General features: G+C 37.3%; 1 protein-coding gene across 3 annotated transcripts in view; it reads left to right on the forward strand.

Annotated features, from left to right (window-relative positions):
• Fancc (FA complementation group C) overlaps window positions 1-12,222 on the forward strand; it is a 231,477-nt gene that overhangs the window by 158,798 nt on the left and 60,457 nt on the right. For all 3 annotated transcript variants that reach the window (XM_021259374.2, XM_021259375.2, XM_087204972.1), the window contains exons 5-6: window positions 4,272-4,385; window positions 5,269-5,333. In XM_021259374.2, the coding sequence (XP_021115033.1) occupies window positions 4,272-4,385; window positions 5,269-5,333 (179 nt within the window). The remainder of the gene's footprint in view (window positions 1-4,271; window positions 4,386-5,268; window positions 5,334-12,222) is intronic.

Genomic DNA, 12,222 nt, shown 5'->3' on the forward strand with positions numbered 1-12,222 from the left:
TGTTTGGCTACTGTCTTGGTTTTATGCTGCTATAATAGAATACTTGAGAGCAGGTGATTTATTTCTTACTGTTCTGGAAGCTGGGAAGTCTGAAATCTTGAAGCCCACATCAGATGAGGGATAGCTGGGTTGCTTCCCCCTCCCCCCTCCTCTGCTCTCCTCCCCTCCCCTCATTTTCCCTCCCTTGCATGGGATATTGAACCCAGGGCCTTCATGCTGAGCTCCATCTCCAGCTCTTTTTTTTGAGACAGGGTCTTGCTAAAGTGGGGCAGGGAACTATCTTTCTCATTTGATTTTATGTGTATGTGTGTGCACATGCATGCGTGTGTGTGTGTGTGTGTTGCTAGTGACTGAACTCATATAGCAGTTCCTTTTTAAAAATCAGTTTGTAACTATATCACTTTGGTACTACTAACCAGGAGACATCTACCAATTGTTTTAGTAGTTCCACCCTAATCCGTAGTTTCACTTTTCACCCTTTTGGTTATCTGTGGCCAACTGTGGCCCAGAAATTTTAAGTGGAAAATTCTAGAAGCAATTCATATTTTAAAGTTTGTGCCATCGTGAGTAGTATGATAAACTCTAATTCCTTCTGGGGCCTTGAATTATCCCTTTGTCCATCTCATTGTAGCCACCAACCACCTGCTAGTCACTTTCAAGATGTTTTGAAGAAATTTACCAGGTCAACTGTCTTAGTATGGTGTTGCTTGTGTTCAGAAAACCTTTATTTTACTTCCTAATGGCCACAAAACACAAGGATAGCTATGCTGGCAATTTCATTACAGAATAGTGTTAAAGTTGTTCTATTTTATTATTAATTATTGTCAATTTTTGCTGTGCCTAATTTAGAAATTGAACTTTATCATAGGTATATATGTATAGGAAAAAACACAGAATATATAGGATTTATTGCTATCTGTAGTTTCAGGTATCCACTGATTGTTTTGGAATGACCCTTGTAGATAAAAAGAAATTATTGTATTTCACTTTTTTGGAGACTTTTAAAATCAGCTTGTGCAAATGCAGGCGTCAGAAATAGTAGCTGGGTAACTGTAGCTATTTTGAACATTACTCAGGAATTATTTATAGTCCTTAACTGTACTCTCTGAGAATATTGGATGCCTAGATTTCTTTGTTTTTAGACTTTTATTGGCTCAGCTGCTGAAAGAGTTCATGCAGTGTGGGGAAGTCATCCTCCATGTGCTGGTCCATGGTCCAGGGTGAGAGTGCACCAGGAAGGTAGCAGTTTAGGGGAAAGCCTAGCCCTTGTGCTTAAGAATCACAGTCTTAACTGTCGTAACTGTTACCTACCACCGTGAAACTGTTTTCTTCTGTTGTGTACAAGGGCTCTAAAGTACCTGTGCTTCAATGTTTTAAAGGCCAATCATGTGAAGTGCAGCAGTAATAACTACTTGTTTATGGGTGGCTTGGTTGCATTTGCTTAATGGAATTTGATTAAAAACTGAACTTGGGGTTTTTAGTGAGATGCCATACTTAAGAGAATTTAGCCTAGTGCCTCATACATATTAAGCACTCAGTAAATTATAGCTGTCATTTAAGCAGGTAAAGACAAGAAACTGGGCCCTCCTGGGTCCGAAGTATACTAGTGAGGGAAGCCAACTAAGTGGCAGGAAGAGGAGAACTACAAAGATTCAGGGCCAGGCTTCTTGACTTTGGGAAAGTGTTTGAGCTTCACGAGTAATAGTGATTGGGTGCCGTCAGAATCACAAACTGAGATTGATCTGATTTGCATGGTTAAAAACTAACCTAGCTGTCTTGCAGCGTGGATACAGGGTGGTTCCATATAAGGTCTGGTCACAGAATAGATGCCATTCCTGGGCAAGCTACTTGAACTCTGTCTCAGTTTCCTCATCTTCAGTAGGATTCTCAACCCATAGACTGTGAGGATTAAGTAAAGCACTGTGTATAAAGCACTTGGAATAGTGCCTACTACATAGGAAATGCTTTAAGTGTTTGTTGAATAGAATGCAAGAGTCTGGTGGCAGAAGATGGAACACCTCCAGTACTGCCCTCCCTTCACCTAGCATAAGATTGCCCTCTGTGAAAAACCCAGACTGACCCAGACCCTGAGCCTGCCTGGGGTCCAGCCAAACCCACCTGGCCCCTCTTTCTCCTGCCTGGGGCTGCCTTGGACACCTCCCCATGGATTGGGATGGCTGGCCAGGTCTGGCTGGGCTTCCCCTTGGCCAGACACCTCCATGGCACCCCAGTTTGAAGAGCGGCCCCAAGTTGACCACTGTTGCCATTAATTAATATGAAATAAACAACAGCTAATTGCAGGCACCATGACACCTGCCTATAGTCCTAGCTACTCAGGAGGCTGAAACAGGAGAATTACTTGAACCCTGGAATTTGAGACAGCCTGGGCAACATACCTCTAGACTCAATCTCAAAAAAAAAAAAAAAATTAAATGACCCACTGTGAATATACTAAAAAACCCCACTGAATTATACACTTAAAAAGAGTTGAATTTTATGGCATGTAAATTATACCTCAGTAAAATTATTTTTTAAAATATTTCTGACTAAAACACTTAACAAATCTTTATTTATAAAAGTAATCACACATATGGGAAACTGAAAAATGTACTAAAGTAGAAAGAAGGAAAAATATTTGTGTGTATATCCTCAATTTAGCACCACCATAGAGATTTAACATGTGGGGATCATTTCTTCCACCATTTTTACATTCCCATGTATAGATTACTTTATATTGATGAGAATACTTCTGGTTATGGAATTTTACATCTTCTTTTCTTTATTTAATAGTATACCCATTTAAAATGCTGTCGTAAATTCTTTATAAACATGTTAATGGCTTACAATGAGCCATTGTATAAGGGTATTCTAAATTAATCATCCCCTCTTTTCAGACATTTTTTACAATGAGATGAACACTATAAGGAATACCTTTGAGTATAATCCTTATTGTCATATTTGGATTTATTTCCTTTAATGTATGCTAGGTACATCAAAGATTCTAAATACTTTTAAGATATTTTATACATATTTTCAAGTTGCATTGCACAAAAGGCAAGGCCTCTGTCAGCCTACAAGGAGTCCCTGTTCAGGTGGCAAGCATCTCGACAAGTGTAGCCCCAGGTGTCCAAGCTTGGGGATAGAATCCACCTGTTCACATTCTGTGGGTGCCTTGAGGCAGTGGACAGCCATGCCCTGAATGGAAATCCCCATTTACATTTCTCTACTAGCAAACAGGGAATACTTTCTATAAATTTTAATGAATGGGGGCTGGGGATTTAGCTCCGTGGCACTGTGCCTGCCTCGCAAGTACAAGGTCCTGACAGGTTTGATACCCGGTACAAAAAAAAAATTTTTTTTTAATGAATAGCGTAAGATGAGAATTTAACCTTCTTTTGTTTCAAATAGTCAGTTTTCCAAACACCATATTTTGGATAATCTTTCCTTTCCCTACTGATTTGTGGTATTCTTTATCATGTATTAAATTCTCATATCTACTCTGATAAAAATATTTTGCTAAGTTTTAAAACAATCTTATTCTTTTTTTATTCATTAAGTGTATAGGTACATTTTAGGTATACAATATGATCACATTCATCATTGGGAATTTGTACCTGTACATGATGTATCTTGGTTCTTTTTTTTTTTTCCCCACTCCCCTGCCCTCCCTTCAACCCCTCCACCCCTCCCTGTTTAAAAAGACTTTGTTTCAGGTCTTTGCAAATAGGGAAGGGTGGAGGAGGTGAAGGGAGGGCAAGGGAAGGGGAAAAAAAATAAGAACCAAGATACTCATGTAATGGTACAAGATCCCAATGATGAATGTAACTGTATTTTATACCGAAAATGTACCAATAAACTTAATGGACGAGGGAAGACTTTGTTTCCATTTTTTCCTTTTCTCATATTTTTTTCTTTCCCTTCTTTCCTTTCCCCTACCCCTCCCTCTTCCCCTTCCCCTTCCCTTTCCCCTTTGGACCTTTTCTTCCTATTTCACATTATCTGTTCTTAATATAGTTAAGCACTATTTGTTCATTAGATATATTTTTGTTTCACTGCTCACATTTGCTTAAATTTATTTATTTTTAATGTACTAATTTTAACACTAAGTTATTTCTTCTTTGCATTTTGAATCAAAGTAGATGACAAAGGTGGATTACTGGTTTCATAGAGACCATCCCATTTACAAATGACTCAGATTCTAGATACAGTATATAACGAACAGTTTCATTCACTTTAAGACATTAACCATTCCTTTTTGCTTACATTTTTAGGGCTTGTTGTCTCATATACTTTCTACATTCAGATTTGATATAAAAGAAATTGGTCTTTTCAGTCAAGGTCTTGGATATGAGCCTGTAGATTACTACCCTGCTTTGCTTAAAAATGTGAGTATATTAAATGTATTAGTAGTGAAATTTTCATTGTTGAATGTACCATCAGCCAAAGGATAAATGGAAACACTTCACTCCTCCAGGGGAATTGTTTAACTTTTCTTTGTTTATCTTTTCTTACCTTGGTCAGACTCATGGCCGTGTAGGGAAGAATTGAGAAATGGAAGGTTATGAGAAAGAACAAGGAAACCAGGAAAGGTTTTAGTCAACCTCTCTTTCTTATAACACATCTCACTTCCTTATTTAAAGATTTGGGAGACAAGAGAATTTCTAAACTAGGAACATAGTCTTGCACTGCTGGACACATCTTGTATTTAAAATACACTTGTTGCAATTTATGTTAAAATATGGCAGAAAATTCAATAAACAACCTTGAAAATAGTATTATATATTTACATCTTAGTATTTAAGCTATGATTACTTCTGCCTATAATTTTAGCCAAATTCAAGAAATTTTAATTTATTATCTTGCCATAACTTCTAAAAAAATGTTATGAGATTTTTAATGTGTGTTAGCCGTTTTGGTTGTATGGAAGTATTACACATGAAAAGCATTTTAAAAATAAATTTAAAAAGAAACAATAAGCTAACTGCATTTTTAACTCTATATGGATTTGGTTTTAATTCTTAGGAAATTAATGATCTGTCTATTGTTCATTCCCTATGTAGGAATGCAGAAAATAAACATCAAACATGAAGTCTACCTTATTAGTAAATGTGACTTGGCACTGCTCTCTTTTCACTCTAACAAAATAAAACGTAAGGAGAAGGTGGGAGAGAGGAATCTCAACAGAAATATCACTCACACCAAGAAAAATAGAACTGATGTAATCCTGTTTGCAGCTCAAGTTAACGTGCAACTGATTTTGTTTCACAGGTGGTTTTATCATTAGTGTCCAAACTGAGAGAGAGTCATCTTAATGGATTTAACACTCAAAGGCGGTAGGTGTTAAACTAAACATCCCTCTTTTCCAGTTTCAAAATGTATCAGCTCAGTTATGAGAAAAATGCTCTGATTCATAGGAAATGCATGTTTATAGGTATGGTTATATTCTTTGTGGAGAGATTATTTTAGTGGGATACATGTCAAATTGATGGGTTTTTGCAAACTTTCTTTTTAGTCACTATTTTCTCAATTCTCGTAAGGCAATAAGCAAATCATGCAACATCTTTTGTGTACCCATTAAGCTAAAGGCTCTTATATATACAGTAAGGAATACAAAAGAAAAGGACCACTGTGGCTCATCTTGGAATTCCTTAGTGTGTAAGAGAAGAATATGTACAGATGCAAATGTGTGCTCCCATTCTGCCTGCTCCCTACCACTGTGTGTGTGTGCATGTGTGTGCGTGCACGTGCACACATAGGATATCTACAAGGCAACAGTTATTTGATGTGTGCATATAATCTATTTTAAGAAACATTAATAGGGCCAGGGATTTAGCTCAATGGTTCCGCCACCTGCCTCGCAAGCACAAGGACCCGAGTTCAATCCCCCGTACCAAAAAAAAAAAAGAAACATAATGTTCCAAACTCTAAACTAAACAAATCCAATAGATTCAGACAAAGTAAAAGGCAATTAATCACATTACAAATGTTTCTTCACTCTGTAAAAGTATTCAGAGTTGTTTTCATTGGTGAGCATTTCATTTTTAACAAATCATTAACTAAGGGAATCTGGTGACTGAAAACTTTTTCTGAATTTTCTTGAAACTATTGCTAATTAAAGCTGTATCAGAAATAGTCTTTGGAAGCCAAGCATGGAGACACATGCCCCACTTGGGAGGCCAAGGCAGGAGAATTGCCATGAGTTCAAGGCTAGCCTGGGCTACATAATGAGTTCAAGGCCAACCCGGACTACATAGCAAGACCTTGTCTCAAAAAAACAAAACAAAAGGTCTTTGCCCTCTCAGCTTTAGGAATTGCACCTAATCCTTACAGTAAACTATAAAATTCTTATAAGAAAACATTGGGAAAAATTCTCTTGACATTGTATTTAGTAATAACTTTTTAGAAATGCCACAGAGAAAAATAGATAAGTCGGTATTAAAATTAGGGACTTTCGGGCTAGGAATTTATGTAGCTCATTGGTAAAGCACTTACCTAGCATGTGTGAGACTCTACGTTCAATCCCTAGTACCACACTCTAAAAAAGGGATATAGGACTTGAGTAGATATTCCTCCGAAGAAGATACACAATTGGCTAATAAGCACACAAGATGCTGGTCACCTCTAATTGTTAGGGAAATGTAATTCAGAATCACAATGAAATTCCACTTTATACCCATAGGATGAGTATAGTAACAATTTTAAAAAAGAAATGGAAAAGTAAGTGTACGGATGCAAAGAAATTGGAAAATATAAAATGGTGGAGGCACTGTGAAAAAGAGTTTGACATTCCCTCCAAAATATTAAACATGGACTTACTGTGTGACTCAGAAAACCCACTGCTATAGGTATTTACATCCAAAAGAACTGAAACCAAGAACTTGAGCAGGTATCTGTATGCCAGTGTTCATTAGTGACAGTAACTAAAAGGTAGAAACAACCCAAGTATCTTATCAACAGATGAATGGATAAAAATGTATTATATACATACAGTAGAATACTATGCAGCTATAAAAAAGAATACAATTTTTTATATGTAAAAATATAGGTACGCCTTGAAAGCATCATTCAAGCTTAGTGAAATAAGCCAGACACAAAAGATAAATGGTTTAAGTCCTAGAATAGGTACATTCATAGAGGCAGAAAACAGACTAGAGATTATTAGGAGCTACAAAAGGAAGAAAAAAGTGAAGTTTTTAAAATGTGTTCTGTGTTTATATTAGGGACAATTAAAACTTTTGAGTATAGATGGTAGTAATGAGAAGACAGCACATGAATTAATGTCAGTGCATTGTTACCACTTACAAATGTCTATATAACTATTATGTTTTAATGCATTAAAAAAATAAGAAATCAAATGTGATAACCACCCTGCATATTCTCTCATGACTAAAATTTAAAACACATTAGTGTGTGTTGAAGAAGATGTGTATTTTCTTACATACTGCTTTTGAGAATGTAAGGTAAAACAACCACTTTGGTAAACAGTTCATTTTAGAGTTAACCAAACACTTGCCATGTGTCTTAGTTACTTTTCTGTCCTTGCTGAGACAAAATACCTGACACTAAAAGTTAAAGGGAGAAAGGTTTATTTGACTTACAATTTATAGAGGTTTAAGTCCATAATTGGCTGGCTCCAAGGCAGGGTGGCAGAGGAGCCTTCCTTCACAGTAGAAGACAACAAAGGCAGCAAGGGAATGGGAAAGACCCTCAACAGGGTCTTTCTGCCCCTTTTATCTTATGCAGATCACTTAGGGCAGGTAGCACTCACACCCTCAATCCTAGTGTCCTTGAGCCTAGCATTGCACCATGAATCAATTCCAGAAAAAGCTCCACCTATGACTGCATGAGGCTTTGAGGGGACATCAAGACACAAGCCATCACACCATTCAACTCACCAGTTCCTCTATTGAGTACTCATAACAAATAAAGTACTCACTAAGTACTAGTCTGGACAGGAGACTGGCATACTTTGGGTGCCTGGAGTCATGAAGAACAAGAGAACTCGGCAGCCTGTTACAGCACCAGAGAACCAAGAGTACCTCAGACAGACACGAGAGGGAGCAAAAAGATTATAAGCCCTTGAAAAGTAAAACAGTAAAGTTCTCCAAATGAAAAACTACATTCACAAGCCCAGAGAAAACATTCCTGGAAAAGACCCGAAGGATTCCAAGTCTCTAGCTGGGGTGATTGGTGAAGGTCTTCTTTTGTATGCATCCAATCTGGAAAGACTAGAAGTGATTAGGTTTTTTTTCTTTTTTTCATAATGCATGAAAGCATAAAAATAATACACACAAAGAAAAAGGGAGTCGTGACTTTATCAAGGGATTAAAATAAATCCCCAAGAGCAACAACAGGTCTATGAATTACCTGACAAATGATTCAAAATATTACCTTATAGAATCTCACTACAAGAGAACACAAATAAACAACTAAGTGAAATCAGGAAAATGGACACTGAAAAATACAATAATTTGAGCCAGGCCTGGTAGCTTGGAGGCTGAGGCAGGAAGGCTGCAAATTCAGGCCAGCCTGGACAACTTTTGAGATTTAGCAAGAGACTATAAATCAACCAGTTGATCAATCCAATCAAATCTGGGGGTGTAGCTCAGTGTAAAGGCCCTTGGTTCAGTGCCCAGAACTATAAAAAAAAAAAGAAAAATTTATTAGAGGAGTTCCATAGCAGATTTGATCAAGCAGAGACAAGAAAGAAAAGTAAAACATTTTAAATTATCAAGTCAGAGGAGGTCCTGGGAAGTATGTCCCCTGTCCGGAGCTGCTGCTGCTGCTACCCACCAGAGTCCCATGCTAGACAAAGGAGTACCCAGGAACTTCCATGCTTCATCACCAGCTGATGCCAGTGCCCACCTTGCTTTGCACTAGTGCTAGGAGGACCCAGGAACTGTAGACCCAGGCATCTGGGTTCTCCACAGCACAGGGCAATAGAATTGACAGCTAACAGACCAACCTGATCAAAGAGACCAACACCCAAGGTGAGAGTTTTGCATCAGGACTGAAGTAATACATTTTCCACAGAGACCTGGTGAGAGATAGGCTTAGAGAGGGTGAAAGCTAAGTAGGAATAACTTGGGATCCCCTGGGGGGCCTGGGCTTAGACCAGGAAGATCACAGGGCCTGTATTCTGTTGTGGGAGGCCAGGTTTGGTGGGAATGGTCATCAGAGAGGGCAGTCCTAAAGAAGGCATATAGACTAATGATATGTTTGAGCTCTGGCACTGCTGCCAACATCCAGCAGAAATCATTGCTCTGAATTACTATAGGTCAATATAAGGAGGGACTAATTATCTTCACTAAAATCAGAGTCATCTTTATTTTAGTAGAGGGCTGTTTAGGAGTGGTTCCTAGGGTTTGTCACTATCCAATTGACATTTGATGCAATTGCTGCTGTGAATTTACTACCGTAGAAAAGGTAACATATAGCAGTTGTTTTTCTCTCTATGTCAATACTTGGGTTGTCAGGGTTGGGCTGGGATCATAAACAATACTGTGGCTCACTCCTGAAAAATGGAGCACTGGGCCAAAGAATTTACAAACCCCAGCACACACACACACACACACACACACACAAACCAGAAAAAGGGAAGACAACAAAATGTCTCCAAAAACTCTCAACTCCCTCCAAATCAGTACAGGAAGCATTGAGGGGAAAAAGTCATAAGTTACATAACAGATAGGTCTGAAAGGGTACCAATGGAGGTAAAAGTTCTATAAGGTGCTTGGCAAATTTAAAGAAGATATAACTAATCACATAATGATAGTAATGAAACAAATGATCAGTGAGTCTAAAGAAGACACTAATAAACAGCTAGTGGAGCTAAAGAAAGAGATGCAAAACATGAATGCCCAGCATAAAAAAGAATGGCAGTCCATAAGAAAGTTCCAAACAGAAATCCAGGACATTGAAAGTATGGGTAGCAGAAGTGGCCACTGCGAAGACAGTGTCAAACCTAGAGGTCAGGGCTGTGATCAATGATCAGTTAGTGAGAGATACCTTAAAAACAACAAAGGAACATGAAAAATGGACTCAACAGCTAGCTCCTAGATGACTCAAAGAGGACTAATAATTGGAATTAGTGAAAAAGCAGAAAACACGCAGGGTGTAAAAACCTATTTACGCTTTTTAAAAAATATAAAGAATCTATGAATCAAAGAGCTGGTTCTGTTCTGTTTTGTTTTGTTTTGTTTTGTGACGGGGTTTTGCTATGTAGTTCAAACTGGCCTTGAACTCACTATGTAGCCCAGGCTGGCCTCGAACTCAAGGTGATCCTTCTCCTTTAGCCTTCTGAATGCTAGGATGATAGCCAGGTGTACCATACCTGGCAAGAACTAATTCTTTGAAAAAATAAAAGGAAAGACACAAATTAATGCAGTTACAAATAAAAAAGGTGAAATCACAGTGGACACTGCTGAAATCCAGAAAATGATCAGCAACTATTTCACAAACATGTATGCCAAACAACTGGAGAACTCAGAAGAAGTGGAGAATCCTAAATACAAATTAATTGCCTAAACTGAACCAAGACTTAAAAATCTTGAACAATACAATAATAGACAATGAAATTGAAGCAGTAATTTAAAAAAATATGAACTAAGAAAAACCCAGGACCTGATGGAGTCACAGCTGAATTTTACAAGAACTTCAGGGAAGATTTAACACCAGTTCCTGAAACTTTTTAATGAAATTGAGAGGAAAGGAATACTTCCAAAATCATCCTTAAAAGCTAACATTATGTTGATCCCAAAATCAGACAAGGATCCAACTGAAAAAGAGAACTGTAGGCCAATTTCTCTAATGAACATAGATGCAAAAATCCTTAACTAGATACTGGCAAAAAGAATGCAACAAATCATCAAAAAGATCATACGCCATGACCAAGTAGGCTTCATCCCAGGGATGCAAGGATGGCTCATCACATGCAAATCAATAAATGTAATTCATCACATAAAAGCAAGGGCAAAAAAAAAAAATCACCTGATCATCTCAATAGATGCAGAAAAAGCCTTTTTTTCTTTAGAGGGTACAAAATAATTATACAAGAACTAGCTTTGTTTCTGTGCACAATAAACAGTTCCAGAAGAAAAATTTAAAATATAATTCCACTTCGAATAGTATTAAAAAGAATAACATAAGAATAACACATTCAGGGAGCAAAAGTCTTCCATACTGAAAGCAACCAAACATTACTGAAAAAGATGAAAGAAGACACAAACAAGTAGACATCCTGTGTTTATGACTAGAGATTTAGTATTTGTAAATGTCCATAATACCTAAAACCATCTATAGATGCAATGTAATTTCTATCAAAATGCCATGACTTTTTTTGTAGGAAAGAAAAAAAATCTTAAAATTCAGTACCCCTGATAAAAAAAAGTCTTGAGGAAGAAAAATAAAGATGGTGACCTTCCACTGCCTTCTAGGAAAAAAACAAAGTTACAGTAATCAAAACAAATGTGAAGCTGGCACAAAGGCAGACACATCACAGAATAGAGAACCAGCAGGAAACCTTCATGCGTATGACAAAAATGAATTCTAACAAGAGTACCATAGCTGCAAGTTGAGGAAAGGATAGCCTCTTCAATAAAAGAGAGAAAACAGTTATTTCCATTTGCAAAAGAATTAAGTTAGACCCTTACCTTATACCATATACAAAAATTGAAGACTGTAAAACCCTAGACTAAGAAAACAGGGAAAGCTTTGTAACTGGATTTGGCAGTGATTTCCTGGATATAACATGAGAAGTATGGGGAAGAAAAGCAAGAATAGATAAATGGTACTACATGAAATTTGAAAGTACAGAGCAAAGGAAATAGTTCCCAGATTGAGTGGAAGCCTATGTATGGAATGGGAAAAATACTTGCAAACCATCACTCTGAGTAGAAAGTACAGAGAATTCCTACAACTCAACAATAAAAAAAAATCTGATTAAAAATAGGCAAAGAACTTGAATAGATTTTTTTCAAATAATATACACATATGACTAACAAGCATATACAGAGATGCCCAACATCACTGGTCATCAGAAAAGTGCAAATCAGAAACACAAAAGATATCACTTCATACCCATTAGGTTGGCCTCTACTAAGGGAGAAAGGGAGGGAAGGGGAAAGAAATAACTGTTGGTGAGAATGTGGAGAAACTTGAAGCATTGTTCATTGTTCACAGAAAACAGTATAGATGTTCCTTTAAAATTAAAAATAGAATTAC

This window comes from Heterocephalus glaber, unplaced genomic scaffold, assembly GCF_053883595.1.
Source record: "Heterocephalus glaber isolate CG9 unplaced genomic scaffold, H.glaber_assembly_v1.0 deba00000594, whole genome shotgun sequence".
Lineage (NCBI taxonomy): Eukaryota > Metazoa > Chordata > Mammalia > Rodentia > Bathyergidae > Heterocephalus > Heterocephalus glaber.